This window comes from Kogia breviceps, chromosome 17 (genome assembly GCF_026419965.1).
Source record: "Kogia breviceps isolate mKogBre1 chromosome 17, mKogBre1 haplotype 1, whole genome shotgun sequence".
NCBI lineage: Eukaryota > Metazoa > Chordata > Mammalia > Artiodactyla > Physeteridae > Kogia > Kogia breviceps.
This window is the reverse complement of record NC_081326.1, coordinates 47,049,663-47,066,095: the sequence shown is the minus strand read 5'-3', so window position 1 is coordinate 47,066,095 and position 16,433 is coordinate 47,049,663. Positions and strand designations below refer to the sequence as shown.

Genomic DNA, 16,433 nt, shown 5'->3' with positions numbered 1-16,433 from the left:
ATTCCTTCTTCTGCATTATTCATCCTGCTATTCATTGCCTTTAGATCAGCTTTTATCTCTGTGAATGAATTTTCTAATTTTTCTTGGCTCCTCTTTATAGTTTCTAGTTTTTTAGTTTTTACAGTAATCTGCATTTTTGTCAATAGCCTTTTAAAATTCCTTCAGTATTTTCATTACCTCCTTTGCAAACTCGGTGTCTATTAGACTGGAGAGGTTTGTTTCATTGTTTGTTCCTTCAGGGGAATTCTCTTGGTCTTTTAATTGAGAGTGGTTCCTCTGCTTCTTCATTTTTTCCCCTTATATTTCTCCTACTCTGAGTTTAGGAGAAATAATTAACTGCTGTGGTCTTGGAGGGTTATTTTTATGTGGGAGCATCCCTGCGTAGCCTGCGTGAGTTTAATATTTTTTGGTGCAAGGGCTGTTTTTAGTATGGATGCTTGCTGCCTCTTTCCTCAGTGTATGCTGGCCATTATCCCCTTAATAGGAGGTGTGACTGGTATTTTGGTGACCAGAGCCTGCACTGTATATTGAGTGGGGCCTCTTCTTTGCTCTCTGGTTGTCACTGCCCTGTCACTGTCACTGCCCTGTCAGGGGCAGGGTCTGCTCCCTAGTTGTTGGAGTAGAAGCCCCCAATCCATTTCTGAGCCATGTTTCTGAGCTGCAGTATGAGATAGGCAGGACTGGAGTGTACCCACTGGGAAAGGAGCCCCTGGGTATTCCTCCGCTGGAGCTGTTCACCAGTGAGTGTGCGCTGTTGTGTCACCTTTTCATCTGTTGTGCGGGCTTACAAAGTACATTGTTGTTTGCACTGCCCTTGGCCCCACCTCAACCTTGGGAATGCCAGCACTCGGCCCTAGTGTCCCTCAGGCGTTGTTTTCACAAGGCCACCAGCACAGATCCACTGAAGTCAGATTTTAGGACCACAGCAGTTGCACACCTGGACCCACTATGGACCCACTATGGAAGGCTATGGAGGCAGCCCAGACCCTGGCCAAGCCCCCACGTGCACGCACCCGCAAAGCCCACAGCTTCTAAGGCCAGACCTATCCCAGTGGCAGAAGCACCCATTGTCCGTTTGGATGTCCCACAGGTGCTGAATTTACAAAGCTGGTGGCATAGGTGTAAAACTGTGGCTCACGCAGTCGCTGGGAGAGATTTCAGCCCTGCTTCCTAAGTCACATGGCCCCTGGCACTCAGCTGTGGATGCTGCTTTTAAAGCGTTCAACAGGGAAAAACAAGAAAGATGATGCAAAACGAAATGCCATTTTTTGAGTGGCATCGGATTCCGGGAAAGCGAGTAACCCGAAGAGAGGTAAGCCACAACAGTAAGGAACAACGTACTTACTGTAAGGAGGAAGAACATTGGAAAACAGATTGCCCTAGGCTGAGTCATAAGAAGAAACACAATAAGAGGAGAGCCTCTCACGTGGTAGAAAGAGAGGAACACTCTGATGAATGAAGAGGCCTGGGGCTCCCTTGGACTTGGTGCCTAACTCCCCACACGCAGAGCCCTGGGTAAAACTGACAGTGTGGGGAGTGAGCTGCAGGTTTGCTGGGATGAAGGAGAAGATTGATCATCTTTCGGGGGAAAAGCCGGAAGATGGCCCCACATTCTTGTGACGTTGGTATGGTTCCTGGCAAGCCCACGGTGTTGAGAGCTTCTGTGACTGCCCTGCTCTGGGCCACTTTGCTGGTGGTGACACGAGACAGACGGTGGCTACAGGTGTCAGCAAAGCAGTGGCAAGAAGGCAGTTGGAGCTGGCATGGTCGCGAAGTCTGCCCAGAAAGCTGAGAAGGCTAAATGAATATTATACCCGCCACCCCAGTCTTAATCAGTGGTCAAAGCTGGCCTCAGAACACTTGGTCCCAACTGGCCATTTAAGTTTCATAGTAAAAGACTGGTTAATCACAACAATGCATTGTAAAACCTTCAGAAAAAGGAGAGTTTTTTGTGGACCATTTGTTTTGTGTGTGGCAGTTTTAAGTTATTAGTTTTTAAAATCAGTATCTTTTAATTGGTTAAAGCCCTCCTTAAGGAAATTATCCCCTGATTGGGATTAAGGCATTGGAATTACATTCATCCTGGAGACCACAATCAATAGGAAAAACTGAGAAAATGGATACTAGCTTACCTTGAGATAAGGCCTTGCCACTTGCCCTGCTATGGATCGGTGGCTCCCAGCAGCAGGCTTAAATTAAGTCCCTTTGCAACACTGAATTGTAGGCCATTCCAGGTTTCTGCCCAGGTGAGAGGATCTATAGATGCTTTAAAAGACCTAGCAGTTGCCAATGATGTTGAAGCTACGGGCATTATACTAATCTCTGTTCATGAGTTTGCCTCCAACACGTCTGCCTATCCAACTGAAGTAGATGGGAATTTCATTGTAGCTGGAGAAGGGTCAACCAAGTTGTTTAATTTTGTCTAAATAAATAGCACAGGAATTTAGTGTATGTACTGGGAACTGGAACCAAAACATCCAAGTTCAATTACAAATTAGACAACGAAGTGCTAACGGGCTTCATCAGGTTCAGATAGTTGTAGATATAAAAAAGAACTGACTAAATATTCTAAGGAATGTTTGTCACCTCCGGAAGTAGCCAGAGCTGTCATAAGTTGGTGGAGTGGACATTGGCAGTCAGGAATTGTAATAGGAAAGAACCTTTGTATTCTATTACAAGTTAATCACTAAAAGTATGTTGCCTATAAGCTTAAATTATACATAGTGGCCCATCTCTGGGCACCCTGCCTCCCAGGTAATGAGCATTAAGCTAAAAAAACCCCTTTGTTTAGCTCACAGCAAACATCCTGACCAGGCCCACCTGTGAATGACTGCAGGCAGGAAGAAATTAACACACCCCTCGGAGGCCGACAGGAACCAGGAAGTGTTTGACTCTACTCCCTCCTCTTTTAGTATAAAAGAAGCCCGAGTTCTAACTCAGGCACGATGGTTCTTTGGGGCACAAGTTCACCATCTTCTTGGTCTGCCAGCTTTCCAAATAAAGTCGCTGTTCCTTTTCCCAGCAACTCATCTCTTGATTTATGGGCCTGTTGTGTGGTGAGCAGTATGAGCTTGGACTTGGTAACACTGAGCCCAGGAAGTGCAAAATTCCAGAAGGGAGATTCAGGTTAGGTGCTAGAAAGGAGAGTCTGTTCGAGACGGTGGAATGAGCTATATTCCTGAATTTCTCTCTCCAGCCACTCGCAAGCAGAGGTTTGATGGCCACCTTAGGGTTTCTCTTAATGCTATGAGATTGTCCTAGGTAACCTCAAAGGCTCCTTCAAGGTTCTATGATTCCATCAGCCTTGTCCTTGGCCAAATGTATTAATTAGGACTTGTGATTTCATGTAGCAGGCACCCAACTGACCAGAGCTTGTATGTATGGGCTCTCTTGGAAGAGCAAAGACGCAGCTGATCCTCAGTCGTAACGGAACCAGGACCATGAAACCTGCAGGGCTCTCTTCAGTTCATTCCTCCACTTTGGCTTTGCTGACTTTCTTCTCTTTCTTAATCCAATTTCCATCATATATCAGAAAACATAGCCACTGACAGCTCCTGGCCTTTTTTTCCCCCCCCATCTAATAGTTTCTGTCACTGGAGATGAACTGCCTCTTTGGTATCAAGGCAAAAAATAACACATCTTCACAGGCAAGGGTACAGACTGACCCATTTTAGGAGTCTGCACCCTCTACAGCACCATCAGTTGAAGCCAGAAGAATGGGATTAGTTAGAAAATGGCAGGTCTCTTGGGAACACTATGGATAGATGGTAAAAGGAAGCATACTAAACAAAATAGTCCCCTACCTCAAAGCAAAATGACAGGAAGCTGGTGCTTGGGCATTAAGAACACCACAGGTTTAAAGTCTTTCTAACTCCACCGTATACAAACTATGAACGTAAATTTTAGGACTCGGGAATCTTCCAAGTTGATAACCACAATCTTTCCGAGAATATCCGAAAGGGATATTCACTGTTAAGGCTGTGTATTCGGCAACTGTAATGTGCTTAGTGCTGAGCTAGGTGCCGTGCTGGGTACAGAGCTATAGACCATGGTTCCTATGTTCAAAGATCTAACAATTGAATGGGATTAAGGACTGAGGAGCATTCTGAGAACCATTTTAAATATAATTAAATAGAGGATTATCCCTTACTAATGACTATTTATGAATAGTCCTCGCATCAAGTTTAAGTTAAAACTATCTTCTCAAGGAAACCCTCAATGGTTCAGAAATAGCTTAGGCTGCAGAAATCTGTCTTGTTTATTCATTTGTTCACTCATAAGCACTTCATATGAACTCACCTTTGCTTTAGACACACTACTATGTGGTAGAGTTACAGTTCCCTACCCTCAAATCTCTCAGCTGCTGTGCTCTCTGCCTGGAATATTCACCTAACCCCCATCTCCCGTTGGCACCATCACCTTGTATTTAACTCTTGTTCATTTTTATAGATATTAGCCTTCCTCGACTCTCTTGACTGGGTTAAAACACTGCTGTATATTCCTATAGCTTTTATCCCCTTTGGAAAGTTATCTTACTTGTAATTTTTTACCCAATGTGCGTCTTCCTTCGTAGAATGGAAGTCCCATGGGGATAGGGCCATGCTTCTTTTCACTACAATGCCTAAAGTAATGTCTCAAAGGAGCAAGGACTAAATATTCATTAATTTGGCAGATATTTATGGAACATCTATGTGTCCAGCGTTGTTCTTATCACTGAGGATACAAAAGAGGGGGGAAAACCCATATATGGTCCCTTCCTTGAAGGAGCTTATAAGTTATAGTCAAAGTGTTGATTTAATGATGGAAGAATGTTTAACTCAAACTCCTTATTTCCCAGGTGAAGAAATGATTGCCAGAGAGACTAAGTGACTTAAGTCATATGAAGAATTTGAGTGCCGTAGATTGTTTTTGTTTTTTACTCCCTCTTACGCACTGCTTCTCAGTACACATTTCACAAACCCAAGGTGGATGTGTGGACTTCTGTTCCTTCAGTCCATGGATGCTAGAGGATATTGAGGCATCATGAGCTGTGTGAGTGGAGAGAAACATGCAGAGAATGTGATTTCTATGCCAAGAGTGCTAAAGGTTAAGTCAGTACAGACAGCCAGCTCTGGTGATTTCTTGGCCAGTTCTCCCACAGCCCCTGTGATAGTGACCGTCACGTCCTTCATCTTTGCTTGTGGACCCTCGGTGTCTGGAGTTCCTGGGAAAGTGAAGGCGTGGGCGTCGATGCAGCCGCGTGGTTAGGGTTGTCAGGAACTGCTACAGGAGAGCTCAGTCCTGAGCTAGGAATTGCAGGAAGGGGGACTAACATGGATCACTTCTGAGAAGGTAGAAGGGCTTTTCAGGAGAGGGCATATAAAAAAGGCAAGGAGATTTTCAGGAGTGTATGAACAGCAAAGAGCTTGCTAGAGCAGAGAGTATATATTAAATAGTGAAAAGGTAATCTGGGATCGATATGGGGGACAGGGCTGGAATCGAGTCCTTGGAAATCAAAGAAACGGCTGGCTCAAGGAATGGAGAGAGAACTGGGTTTGGATTTCAGTTGGATTTCTGATTAATCAAACTCGCTCTTAAATTTAGAGCCAGGGAGGACTTCCACTGGAACTCTGCTGGGGTTCTTTCTCGCAGTTTGAGGAACCACCCTAGAAGGGTATGGAGAGACCCTCTCCTCCACTCATACTCACGTGACAGAAGCCAGTCTCTGAACAGGTTGTTATATGTCAGATGCTCCATGTCAGGTTGCCACGCATGTGTCCCCAACTGAAAATGCACCCCACCCCCGTCCCCCACAAAGTTGAACTGACACATCAGTGGAAACACATAGCGTAATGCCAACTGTCACCCTCGCCATCTCCAACCAGGGAATGGCAGAGCCTGTGCGTGGTTCTCTTTGACTGCTGTCAGTGGAGGCCACATTGACTCAGAAATCTCACTCATTTAAATCTGTGAGTTGCTGAGTCCTTTCATCAGAAAGCACCTCAATCTGCAGTAATCTCTTAAAAAAGCAACCAGTTTTAATAATGTGAGCCGAAATCCTTTGTCATTTTATTTTTTTATTTTTTTGAATTATTATTTTTAAAGACCCAAACTCCCCAATGGCTTTTGGGGGAAGGGTTTTTATTTTTTATTTTATTTATTTATTTATTTATTTAATTTTTTGGTTGCGTTGGGTCTTGGTTGCTGTGAGCAGGCTTTCTCTAGTTGTGGTGAGCGGGGGCTACTCTGCTGTGGTATGCGGGCTTCTCATTGTGGTGGCTTCTCTTGTTGCAGAGCACAGGCTCTACAGCGCAGGCTCAGTAGTTGTGGCACGCGAGCTCAGTTGCTCCGCGGCATGTGGGATCTTCCCGGACCAGGAATCGAACCCATGTTCCCTGCATTGGCAGGAGGATTCTTAACCACTGCGCCACCAGGGAAGTCCCCCTTTGGCATTTTAAGGAAGTGCTCTACTGAGGGCTATCTGCTAAGACCAGAGGTTTGCTTCTGTTATGGAGAGGTGGAAAAGATGATTTCGTTGTCTTTAAATCACGTGCGGGCTCAGGGAATGAGCTGTAGTAGGCTTGGGAATGTGTGGGAAGAAGTCAGAACGCCATGCATACAACGTCTGCAAAGAAAATGTTTTATTTAAAGTGTTAAATACCATCACGAGAATGAATTTGAGTTTTACATTAGTTGGTGTTCATTACAGGACTAATCTGCCCTTTTTTTCCAACTGGAATTCCCTTTACTTTTAAAACATACTATGTACAGGGCATCAGTGGTCACTGGAATAGTGCTATTTACATGACTAAACCACAAGTCGAGGTGCAGACATGTGAAAATTAAAAAAAAAATACACCAACATTAAAATAAATACTGCATAATGATAGGTATGTACAAATATTCCATACAGTCATGTCCTTCTTATTAAAATTAGAAATAATTTATATAGGAATATGCACAAAAGATTATGTGACTGCATCTTAGTATCAGGAAAATGGTAAACGTTTATTCTGAGGGAGAGTATAGACACTGTAGGTCTATTAAATCAATTGTTGCTGGTACACAAGTGTCTAAATTATTTCAATAGAGTTTTATTCGTTCTTTTCAACTTTACCTGGGTCCATCGTAGGTCTCAGAATGTCAAGACACAGTCTCAGTGTATTTCGTATTGCACCACATAAAGAGAAGGCATTTTTAGTGATACTCATTTTTAACTTTTGCACCATATCAAGCATGATAGTTTTGAATGGTCAACACTGAACTTAAAAAGGAACACGAGAGCAATTTTTGTGCGTGGCCTTAAACAAATGGTATGTTCGTGGATTTCAAAAGTTGTTACAGGAAGTTAAAATCCATCTATAAGAATGTGTTATCAAAGTGCACAGAAAGAAACAAAGAAGTATGGGTGGTTTATTACATTACGCGGTGACTTTTCTCCTAAGTCGGGGAACTTAAGAGAAATTTGACCTTGCAGCACCACCCAATGGTAATAACTGTCTGTAAAACCAAAGGCAGGGGTTTGATTTTGGGGATTTGTGTGTAGACTTTCGGTGATGGCATCAAAGAACTGTTAATAGGCAGACTGACTTTCTTTGAGTCACCTAAAAATTGGAGCTTTAAAATTATCTGTTGCAAATTTATGTTTGCTATATTTCTTTAGAAATATAATTTGTGAAAAACTGAATTTTACTACAGAAAAATGAATTAATAAACAGCCTTGTGTTTCAGGGCTCCAAATTGTTAGTTAGTAGTGTTTCTATTCACGTAGTAAATTGGCTAAAGGAATTGCTTTAATTAATTAAAAAAAAAACACAAAACCTAAGACCTTCTAGAAATAATACTTTAACCCCTGTATGAATAATGCTGGTGCTAAAAACAAATTTATTAGACATTACAATGGCCACATTTTAGGATTTTCCTGTAAACTGAACTTTGAAGATGGAAATAAAATTACCATGCACCGTACAATAAATTGCAAAAGTTCAGATATCTTCTTTATCAAATACATGCTGACTTACTCTAATGAACTCCCAAGTCATGTTGCAAAATCCTTTTCAAATGCTTGAAATAAAGAAAGCTCTTAAATAGTTTTTGCCCCCCTTGAGAAATTCAGAGATTCAGAAGCATCTACAGCTCTGAATCAAACATGGGGTATAAGAGAGTATCAGGTCAAGATCTTGTAATTTTTTAGCATAATGTTCACTCTGGTAGGGAGAAGGAAAATAAAAGATTAAAAGAGGGAGAAGAAGAAAAGTGAGATAGAGGAAGAAAGATGTGAACAATTTGTACATATTGAACTTTGTAAGATTTGTATATTTAACATGGAAATAAGTTGAATATGTTATACTTATTTGTCACAAAGAGAATTTTAAGTATTTTCTAGAAAGTATTTTCTTTAATGTCTGCCAAAACACAGACTGTGATTACTTTAAAGAATAAACATGGTGTGTCTTTGTATCACCTTGTTGCATTCTCTCCCTTTTTTAAAACCATGCACTAGTGAAATTTATTTTTAAAAATAATATAAATTGTTGAAAATGGCTGATTTTTATTTTTATTTTTGCAAGTTGCAGCCCCAAGAAAATAATTTAAGTATTCAGCTAATCTGTGTCCATGCAAAAAAAAGTTTAATTTCATTCAGTACCGTGTAGCCACAGAATTTTGTTTTTCAGAGTCCGACTCATCTTGGTTTTAGTGAGTGCCATGCCTGCTGGAGCTCCGAAGTCTGCCACTGTTCACGCTGTCACGTTGGACTGGCTGCTCCCGTCCCCGTCCAGAGGAGGGCTGACGTTTTTGTCCTGGACCAAGTCTTTGGTCTCTTGCTTTTCACCTGGTGCTTCCTAGGACTTCATGCCTTGACTTGTAACATGGCTTAATGGCTGGATAGCTCCATTTCTGTGGCATCACAGGACTTTGGGGTCAGAGAAATGAAGAAAAAGGAACGATAAAAATATAAAGGTGCCATTGAAAAGGGCTTTTGTTGCATGAAACTGATTCTTTGAGATTAATCCATGGCTTCAGATTGGACCAAAACGTGAGTATTCTTGAACTCCAAACCTGATAGTTGGTCATAGCTCCGCTCTTTCACCTGAGGGCCTTCTTTAGGGCACAATGTGTGCAACTTCCTCTGAGAACACAGGATCGCTTTGTATCCCTAGAAACAGGCTCAGAAGACACAACATTAAGCATGCAGTGTTACCAGGGTTTGCGACCTGTGGGGTTTTTTGTTTTTGTTTTTTTTGTAACGCTGGTTGCTATGACAACAGTTTTACAGCTGCTATGAACGAGAGTAAGAAGGTCCAGTTGAACTTTCCAGAGATGATTGGGAAGCTCTTCTTGTCAGAGGGGCCAAGGTTGGATCTACTAGGGAGGAAGGGGGGAAAAGTTTGAACCAGCCAATCACCATATTGGATAGCTCCAGTTCGTCTAAAAGTATCTGGGCCACTCCCATAAAGGATTTGTGATCCATGCGGCCATAGTCTCCCCAGACTATGATCTGTTGGCAAAATTAAAAGAGCAATGTCAGTATAATCATGTATGTAAAAGCTTGTAAACTAAAATACATTCAGTTAACGTGCTGACATCCAACATCAAGTTATGTAGTTGTATTTAATTACTGGGGTAGTTGTCTTTACCAGAATCCGAAGGTACGTTAGGAAAACGTTACAGGAGTGCTAAGATCATAAGCGATCAAGGAAGATGGGAGCTTATGTGTGATGGGGGTTTACAAGTCTGTAGTCACTTTAAAGGAAACAACAGTGTGTATAGCTTTTTTTTTTCTTTCTCACATTCATTTCCATTATGGTTTATCACAGGATATTGACTATATCGATAGTTCCCTAGTGTGTATAGCTTTATAGCACTGGCCACTACTTTGAAGTCTCCCAAGAATTTCAGCTGTGAGGAATGGAAAAGGATGTGATAAGAAAAGATGCTGGATACAAAGTTTGACTCCGTGAAGACACTTTCTTAGGTAAGGAATATATACTTCAGTAAATACCTGTAAAACCTTTCCTTGGGGACTTTCTTCAAAAGATAATAGTTGCTGGTAGAGGGGTTCCAGCGTCTTTCTTGCCACTTTTGTTTTCTTTTTGGCTATGCAGACTCCATTATCTAATAGATACACCTTTACATATGGTGCTTGGGAAAGAAAACACAGAGGAGAGTTAAGTGATGAGCTATGGTTACGGAACACCCAGCTTACGGGTGACATCTGCCACAGCTTAATCTTAGGCTGGAAGAGCCAGCGGTCAAAAAATCACTGGCCTTTCCACATTACGTCAAAATCATTAGCTAAACAATATTCCACACTACGTCAAAATCATTAGCTAAACAATAGATAACTATCAACCATTCAGGTAGTTTTAGGCAATGTCAACATAGCCTCTGAGTTGATTACTATTTTGCCATCAACTGGTTATATGGATTTGCACAACCGCGTTAAAAAAAAAAAGAGAGAGAAATGCTTGCAGTCCCTAACAATTTCAAGAAAGATGTCTCGCTCAGTTTTTCATGTGTCAATACTTAAATCTAATTAAATGTGCTCGAAATTATATTGTTTTACTCACCCATCCCCACAAAGCATTGATCACTCAAAAGGGTTTATTTATTGATGGTGTGGGTACCCAACAGGGGTGGGGTTTGATGTAATATGTTCAGATTAGCCAGGAAGAGGCAACTAATTATGAATACCATGGGTTGAAGTTTTTCTGACAGACTCTTCATAAAAACATTTTCGTGCACGTCCAAAACTGCAGGATTCTTCCTAGCAGAGTCAGTTGACTAAGCGCCAAGACGTTTATGAACACAACTGTCTTAATCACCACTGCAAGGTTGTACAATAGGTAACATACATTACAATTTGGAATTTCTGCAAGGACAGGGAAGCTAGAGATTCAAAATTACAGTTCAGTCAGTGGAGGTGCTGAGGTGAGAAACCAAGTTTCAGAATTGTTCTATACATCAGATCCAATGTTCTTTAATTCTCTGCATCAGACATCTGTGGCATTCCCCATGGCTCTAAGCACCTTAGATTATGACATTTCGGTATGAAATATGTGACATCACAATAAAAACTTATAATGGTACCTCTCTATATACACTACAGGAAGTAAGAATCTTAGAATGTCCTTCACATATGGGGCTTATGCTACTTTGGGAGCCTGTAACTATTTTTATTCTAATTCCAGGACTCTAAGGATTCGTTAGGAGGATTTAGAAGCTCCAGATAAACTGAAGAATAACACAAAACACCAGCTAACGAGAACTTCTTATGTATAAGTTGTACAAAATGAATGTGGTAGGTTTTATTTTACAGTGGTTTCTACCACATATGTGCTTATCTAATGACTTATCCCCATCAGACCACCCTCACTCAGGACACACACACAAACTGCCACTTAACTGTCTCATTTATTAGTATCCTTGGTCATTTAAGAGCAAAGTTGCCAGCATCTAATCAAAAACAAAGTCTCTGAATTGAAAAGTGTGGATTATGAATGATAATAGAAGGATCTCTTCTGTTCTTACCTGGCAGTGTCTTGGAACCTGGTTTTACAACAAGGCCACGGGCCCGAATGATTTCCACCTCCAGCTGTCCCTTTTTGTCCATCATTCCTACCTGAATGTCACCTAATGGCATGTGAGTAAGAAACAGTGAGAGAAATGTTTGTGCCAAAGGCCTTGGTTTAACATTGTTTCATCACTTCCCACATCTTCTCCTAAATTCAAATATACTTAAAAATTTATCAATGATACCTTACTTTAAAAAGCATATAAATTATGATGGAAAAAATTAGTCAAAGTTTTTTGTTTAAATCTAAGATACTCATTCCTGATAATGCCGTTAAAGCTCCTATGAATTGAAAGAATGTGATTTTCAATAATCTAAAAGAAAAACAATCACATGACAGAAATTCTTACCCATGGCAGGTGTGGCCAGAGTCTGGCGCCCCACTAGCTGGGCAGGGCCAAGGCCATCCAGAAAATCACTGAATTGGCTATCAGAGGCCAAGCGGACACCAGGGAAAATCAGACTAAAAGTAAAATAACACACAGGATTAAACCCTCGACTCCTGTTTCCATCTAGCCCCCTTTCCGTGGCAGGAGCAGTTGGTACCACTATTTTGCCACTTACGTTAATTGGATCCCAACCTCCCCACTGCACCTCCACGGCTCTCCCTCCTTATCCTCTAGCAGCCCTCGTCCTGTATTGCAAGCCTCTGTTTATGTGCCTTTCTTTTCCTTGTCTGGAGGGCATGAACTGTGATTTCTATGTATAGCACTCAGTACACTTTGAGCACTTATTCCATGACAGGCATTAGCATATTGAATCTCTTAGCTGCACTATGAGAGAGGTTCTATTATTTAACCCATTTTATCGATGAAGAAAGTCTTCAGATCATTCCCATCAACACCCAAACACACTGTTATTTCTTCCACCTTAAAAAAAATCCCTTTCCTAACCTCCTTCCCTCTGCAGCTACCACCCCGTTTCTCTCCTTGAAACTTTGTAGAGCTGTCTCTATGTACCCTCTTCAAGTTCTTTCCTCTCATTCTCCTTTGAAAATCGAATCAGTTTTTCCTTGCTCTCTTCCTCACTTTTTCTCCACTCCACCAAAATTTCTCTGATCAAGGTTACCTAACAGCCACACTGGTAAATCCGACTGTTAATACTCCAGACTTGTCTAATTGAACATATTAGCCTCATTTGACCCAATTGATCCATCCCTCTTCCTTGAAACACTTTCTCCACTTTGCTTCCTGGACTCTCTAGCCTCCTGGTTTTCCTCTTTGGCTATTCTTCCTCAGTCTCCTTTGCTAATTTTACCACTAAATATAGGAGGCTCCATCTTTTGACTTGACTTCTTCTCTGTAAGTCCTGATTCCCTTGGCAATCTCCTCCAGTTTCAAGGTTTTAAACACCATCTATGCTCATATCGCCTAGACTGACATCTCCAGCTTGGGCCTCTCACTTGGGCCCCAGACCTGTATTCTAACTGCTCTGTCTCCTTACCTGCTTGAATGTCTAATAGGCAATTGAAACTCAACTTGTCCCAAGCTGACTCTCAAACCCCAAACAAACAAAATATCAAACTCTGCTCTTCTCAGAGGATTCCTGTCTTAAATGACAACTTCATTCTTTCAGTATGACTGTATTTGGACGTAGAACCTTTAAAGGGATATTTAAAGTTAAATGGGTCATAAAGGTGGGGCCCTAAGCTACTATGACTGGTGTCCTTATAAGAAGAAGAAACACCAGGGGTGTCCATGAAGAGAGAAAAGACCATGTGAGGACACGAGAAGGTGGCCCTTTGGGAGCCAAGGAGAGAGGTCTCAGGAGAAACCAAACTTGCTGACACCTTGATCTTAGATTCCTAGCCTCCAGAACTATGAGAAAACGAATTTTTGTTTTAGTGGTACTGTTTCTGTGTATTTTGTTATGGCAGCCCTAGCAAACTAATACACTCTCTTTCTCTCACATTCATATCAAATGCACTATTGAACCTTATTGTCTCTACTGTCAAAATACATCCAGAATCCGACCTCACTAATGCTGCCAGTCGGGTCCCAGCCATCCTTTTCTCTTTCTGTGTTGCTGCAACAGCCTTCTGACTGAGCCCCCCATTGCCACCTTTCCCTCCACTCCCACAGCAATCAGAGTGATCTGTTAAAACTGAAGCCAGATGACGTCAGGCCTCTGCTCACAATCCTCCATGGGTTTCTCATCTCGATCTGGGTAAAAGCAAAGTCCTTACGATGATGTATAAAGACAATACAGCCTGTCCACCCCTGCCCCCCATATCTTAATTCCTAGCTTTTTACTACTCCTGCTCTCATTCCCCGGTGCCGCCGTTCCCACTACTGATGCCAGGTAAGCTCCAGCCTCAGCATTGCTTCAGCCTGAAATGTTCTTCCTTCAAGCATTCATGTGTTCACTAACTTCCTTCAGATTTTTTATCAAATGTGCCCTTTTCCCTGTCTAACCTACATAAAACCCTACCCTTAACCTCTGCCACCTCTTCTCTCACCTTTTCCTCCTTAGCATTTATACCACCTAATCTATTATATATTTTCCTAATTTTTCTTTTATTTGAACAATTTTTCAAGATTATTGTCCATCTTATCTGTTAGACTGTAGCTTTGATGAGGGTAGGGTTTTTTTCTTATTTGTTCACTGATATATATCCAGCACTAGAACCATGCCTGAAATATTGTAAGTACTTGTTAAACTCAATTAATTTAAATGAATCTTAAAAAAATTACATAACTTGCCCATTTCTATAGCACCAAAAAACAGATTAGAATTTAAGCCTATATGATTCTAAAGCCTATGGTCTAATGACCAACTGATTTTTGCTTCCTTGTATGACATATATCCCCAACTCATAGCAAAGTGCCTAGAACACTAGAAGGTAAGGAAATATCTGTTGATGAATTTGAGTATTCATCCCATTTCTCCAATAAGACTATAAACACCTGGAGCACAGGGGTCATAGTTTAAGCATTTTTATATCCCTAACAGTGTCTAACACGGTGCTTTGCAGTGGTGAGTCCTCACTGCACGTTTCTTTTTTACTTGATTCTCCATCTCTTTTAGGACTTCCTTGATTAACGTCAAATCTATTTTGTCCCCCAAGCTTAATTCCCAAATATACAGTTAATCTGAACATTTTTAATGCTTCCATAAATATCCCATATAACCTTATTTATAAATGTATGGAAACCATATAAATCTCTTACATTTATATAATTGTGCTAGACAAATGATCCCTAGGGCATATCATCAACACTCTGCCAGCTGCTCCTATGGCCTCACATCTGTGAACTGACTACACATACGTTGCCTACGCATCTGATGCTTCCATGGTGATGACAGATGAGGTCAGTAAACCCCACTTTTCTCTATTAATGTCCTTTACGCACCCATCTACAATCTGCAGTTGCTAATTGTTAATTTGTTGGTGACAGGGCTATACAATCTTTACAAATGCTTTAAAAATATCTCAGGTACAGTGGAGTCAAGGGAAAGCTACATGATAACTACATAAAGGAAAGGCTCACCAACTTTGTGGCATTTCTTTTTGGCTGTTACATTTATCCGAACTGTTTGTTACTGGATGGAACTAAGTATGCATCGATATTCTATATTTTTTAGTAATAACTCTTAGAGCAAAGATTTAAAAAATTAGCATCGTACAGGTGCCATGGGCACAAGTGCTTATTATTTCTGTGCTTTTATGTATTATTTCAAGGTAGGGCAAACTTCTATTTGTGATAGTCACATTTTAGCATCTTGCCCTTAAATTGAAACACTTTATCCCCAAACCTATTTCCATTGATCTAAAAAGCCAGATATGTCACATTTCTCACTGGCAGGTAAGCAAAAGATTTTTTCACAGCAAATCAGCCACCGAAAGTTAAAATGGTGCTATAGGGCATGTGAGTTAGCTTTGGTGAAAGCACAGAGAGTGAGGTAGAGAGGAAGGTCTCCAGCAAGGCATGGAGACCAGGGCACAGCCAGCATCACTCACTTTCCTTCTGAGCTATAGCTGTTCATGCTGCCGTCGGTAGATTCTCGGCTCGCCTGTCGAGTCATCCAGTTCCTCATTTCCACAGCCAAGCCTGTTTCTGTACTTCTCTGCACGGTGCTCCGTAGCTTTTTACCACTGGCTTCTGGACGGACAGAAAACAAAAGGGGTGATAGTTTTGTCGTCATCCTCTGGTAACAAAAAATAGCAGCCAATGCTTTGAGGTCCTCAGATGAAAAACCTGCATAAATACAAAATGCTTTTATGAAGGAGGCAGAGAGAAAAGGTATTTCAAATCATGTCTTGTTGAGTGGGGTGAAAACTTTCTAAAAAGTCTTCAAGAAGCACAAAATACCATTGTTTTATTTTCATTTAAAACAGTGTTCAAATTGGTAACAAAAAGGAACAAAAAGGTTCAAGCTGTGTAAAATAAGCTTTGTTTTCATTGTAATATTTAAATCAAGATTAATTTATGCCTGTCTTCTTCTTTTTTCTTTCTTTTTGTCATAGTCAAAGAAGTTGGCCTTCACTTTATTTCCAAAGAATAGATGGTGAGTAATCCTCAATTCTAGCTTTAACTTTCACACAAAAACCTGTTTTTGCAGGGTGATCAGTATTAGAAAGCAAAGAAAGCTACACTAAGGAGATAGCCTTGCCCGATAACACTTTCACATCTGGTCGTAACTTGCAGAGAGATTCTCATAAGGAATGCAAAACCCAGCAATGCCACGTGAAAAAAGAGCTTTTAAATTTTTGGTCATGGACAGTCATGTTCTTAAGGATCTTCAACAGTTTGAATAGGAGGTTTGCTTATGGAAGCCAATTAGAAGACCAAACAGGAAACTGAGTCAAGTACTACAGATGTAACAGAGGTACGAAGTGCCATCTGCAGAGGACAGGGAGGAAAAGGAGCGTCAGAGG

At 41.2% G+C, this 16,433-nt stretch overlaps 1 protein-coding gene across 50 annotated transcripts in view; it reads right to left on the bottom strand.

Annotated features, from left to right (window-relative positions):
- Positions 1-6,604: 6,604 nt before the first annotated feature.
- Positions 6,605-16,433, bottom strand: part of RIMS2 (regulating synaptic membrane exocytosis 2) — a 552,349-nt gene continuing 542,520 nt past the window's right edge. For 45 of the 50 annotated variants that reach the window (XM_059042501.2, XM_059042514.2, XM_059042509.2 and 42 more), the window contains 5 exons: positions 15,516-15,657; positions 11,905-12,017; positions 11,512-11,613; positions 9,983-10,122; positions 6,606-9,478 (listed from right to left, as the gene is read on the bottom strand). In XM_059042501.2, the coding sequence (XP_058898484.1) occupies positions 9,260-9,478; positions 9,983-10,122; positions 11,512-11,613; positions 11,905-12,017; positions 15,516-15,657 (716 nt within the window). In that variant the 3' untranslated portion in view covers positions 6,606-9,259. Of the gene's footprint in view, positions 9,479-9,982; positions 10,123-11,511; positions 11,614-11,904; positions 12,018-15,515; positions 15,658-16,433 lie in introns of all 50 variants that reach the window. The other 5 variants (XM_059042507.2, XM_059042512.2, XM_059042500.2 and 2 more) reach the window with 1 other exon arrangement.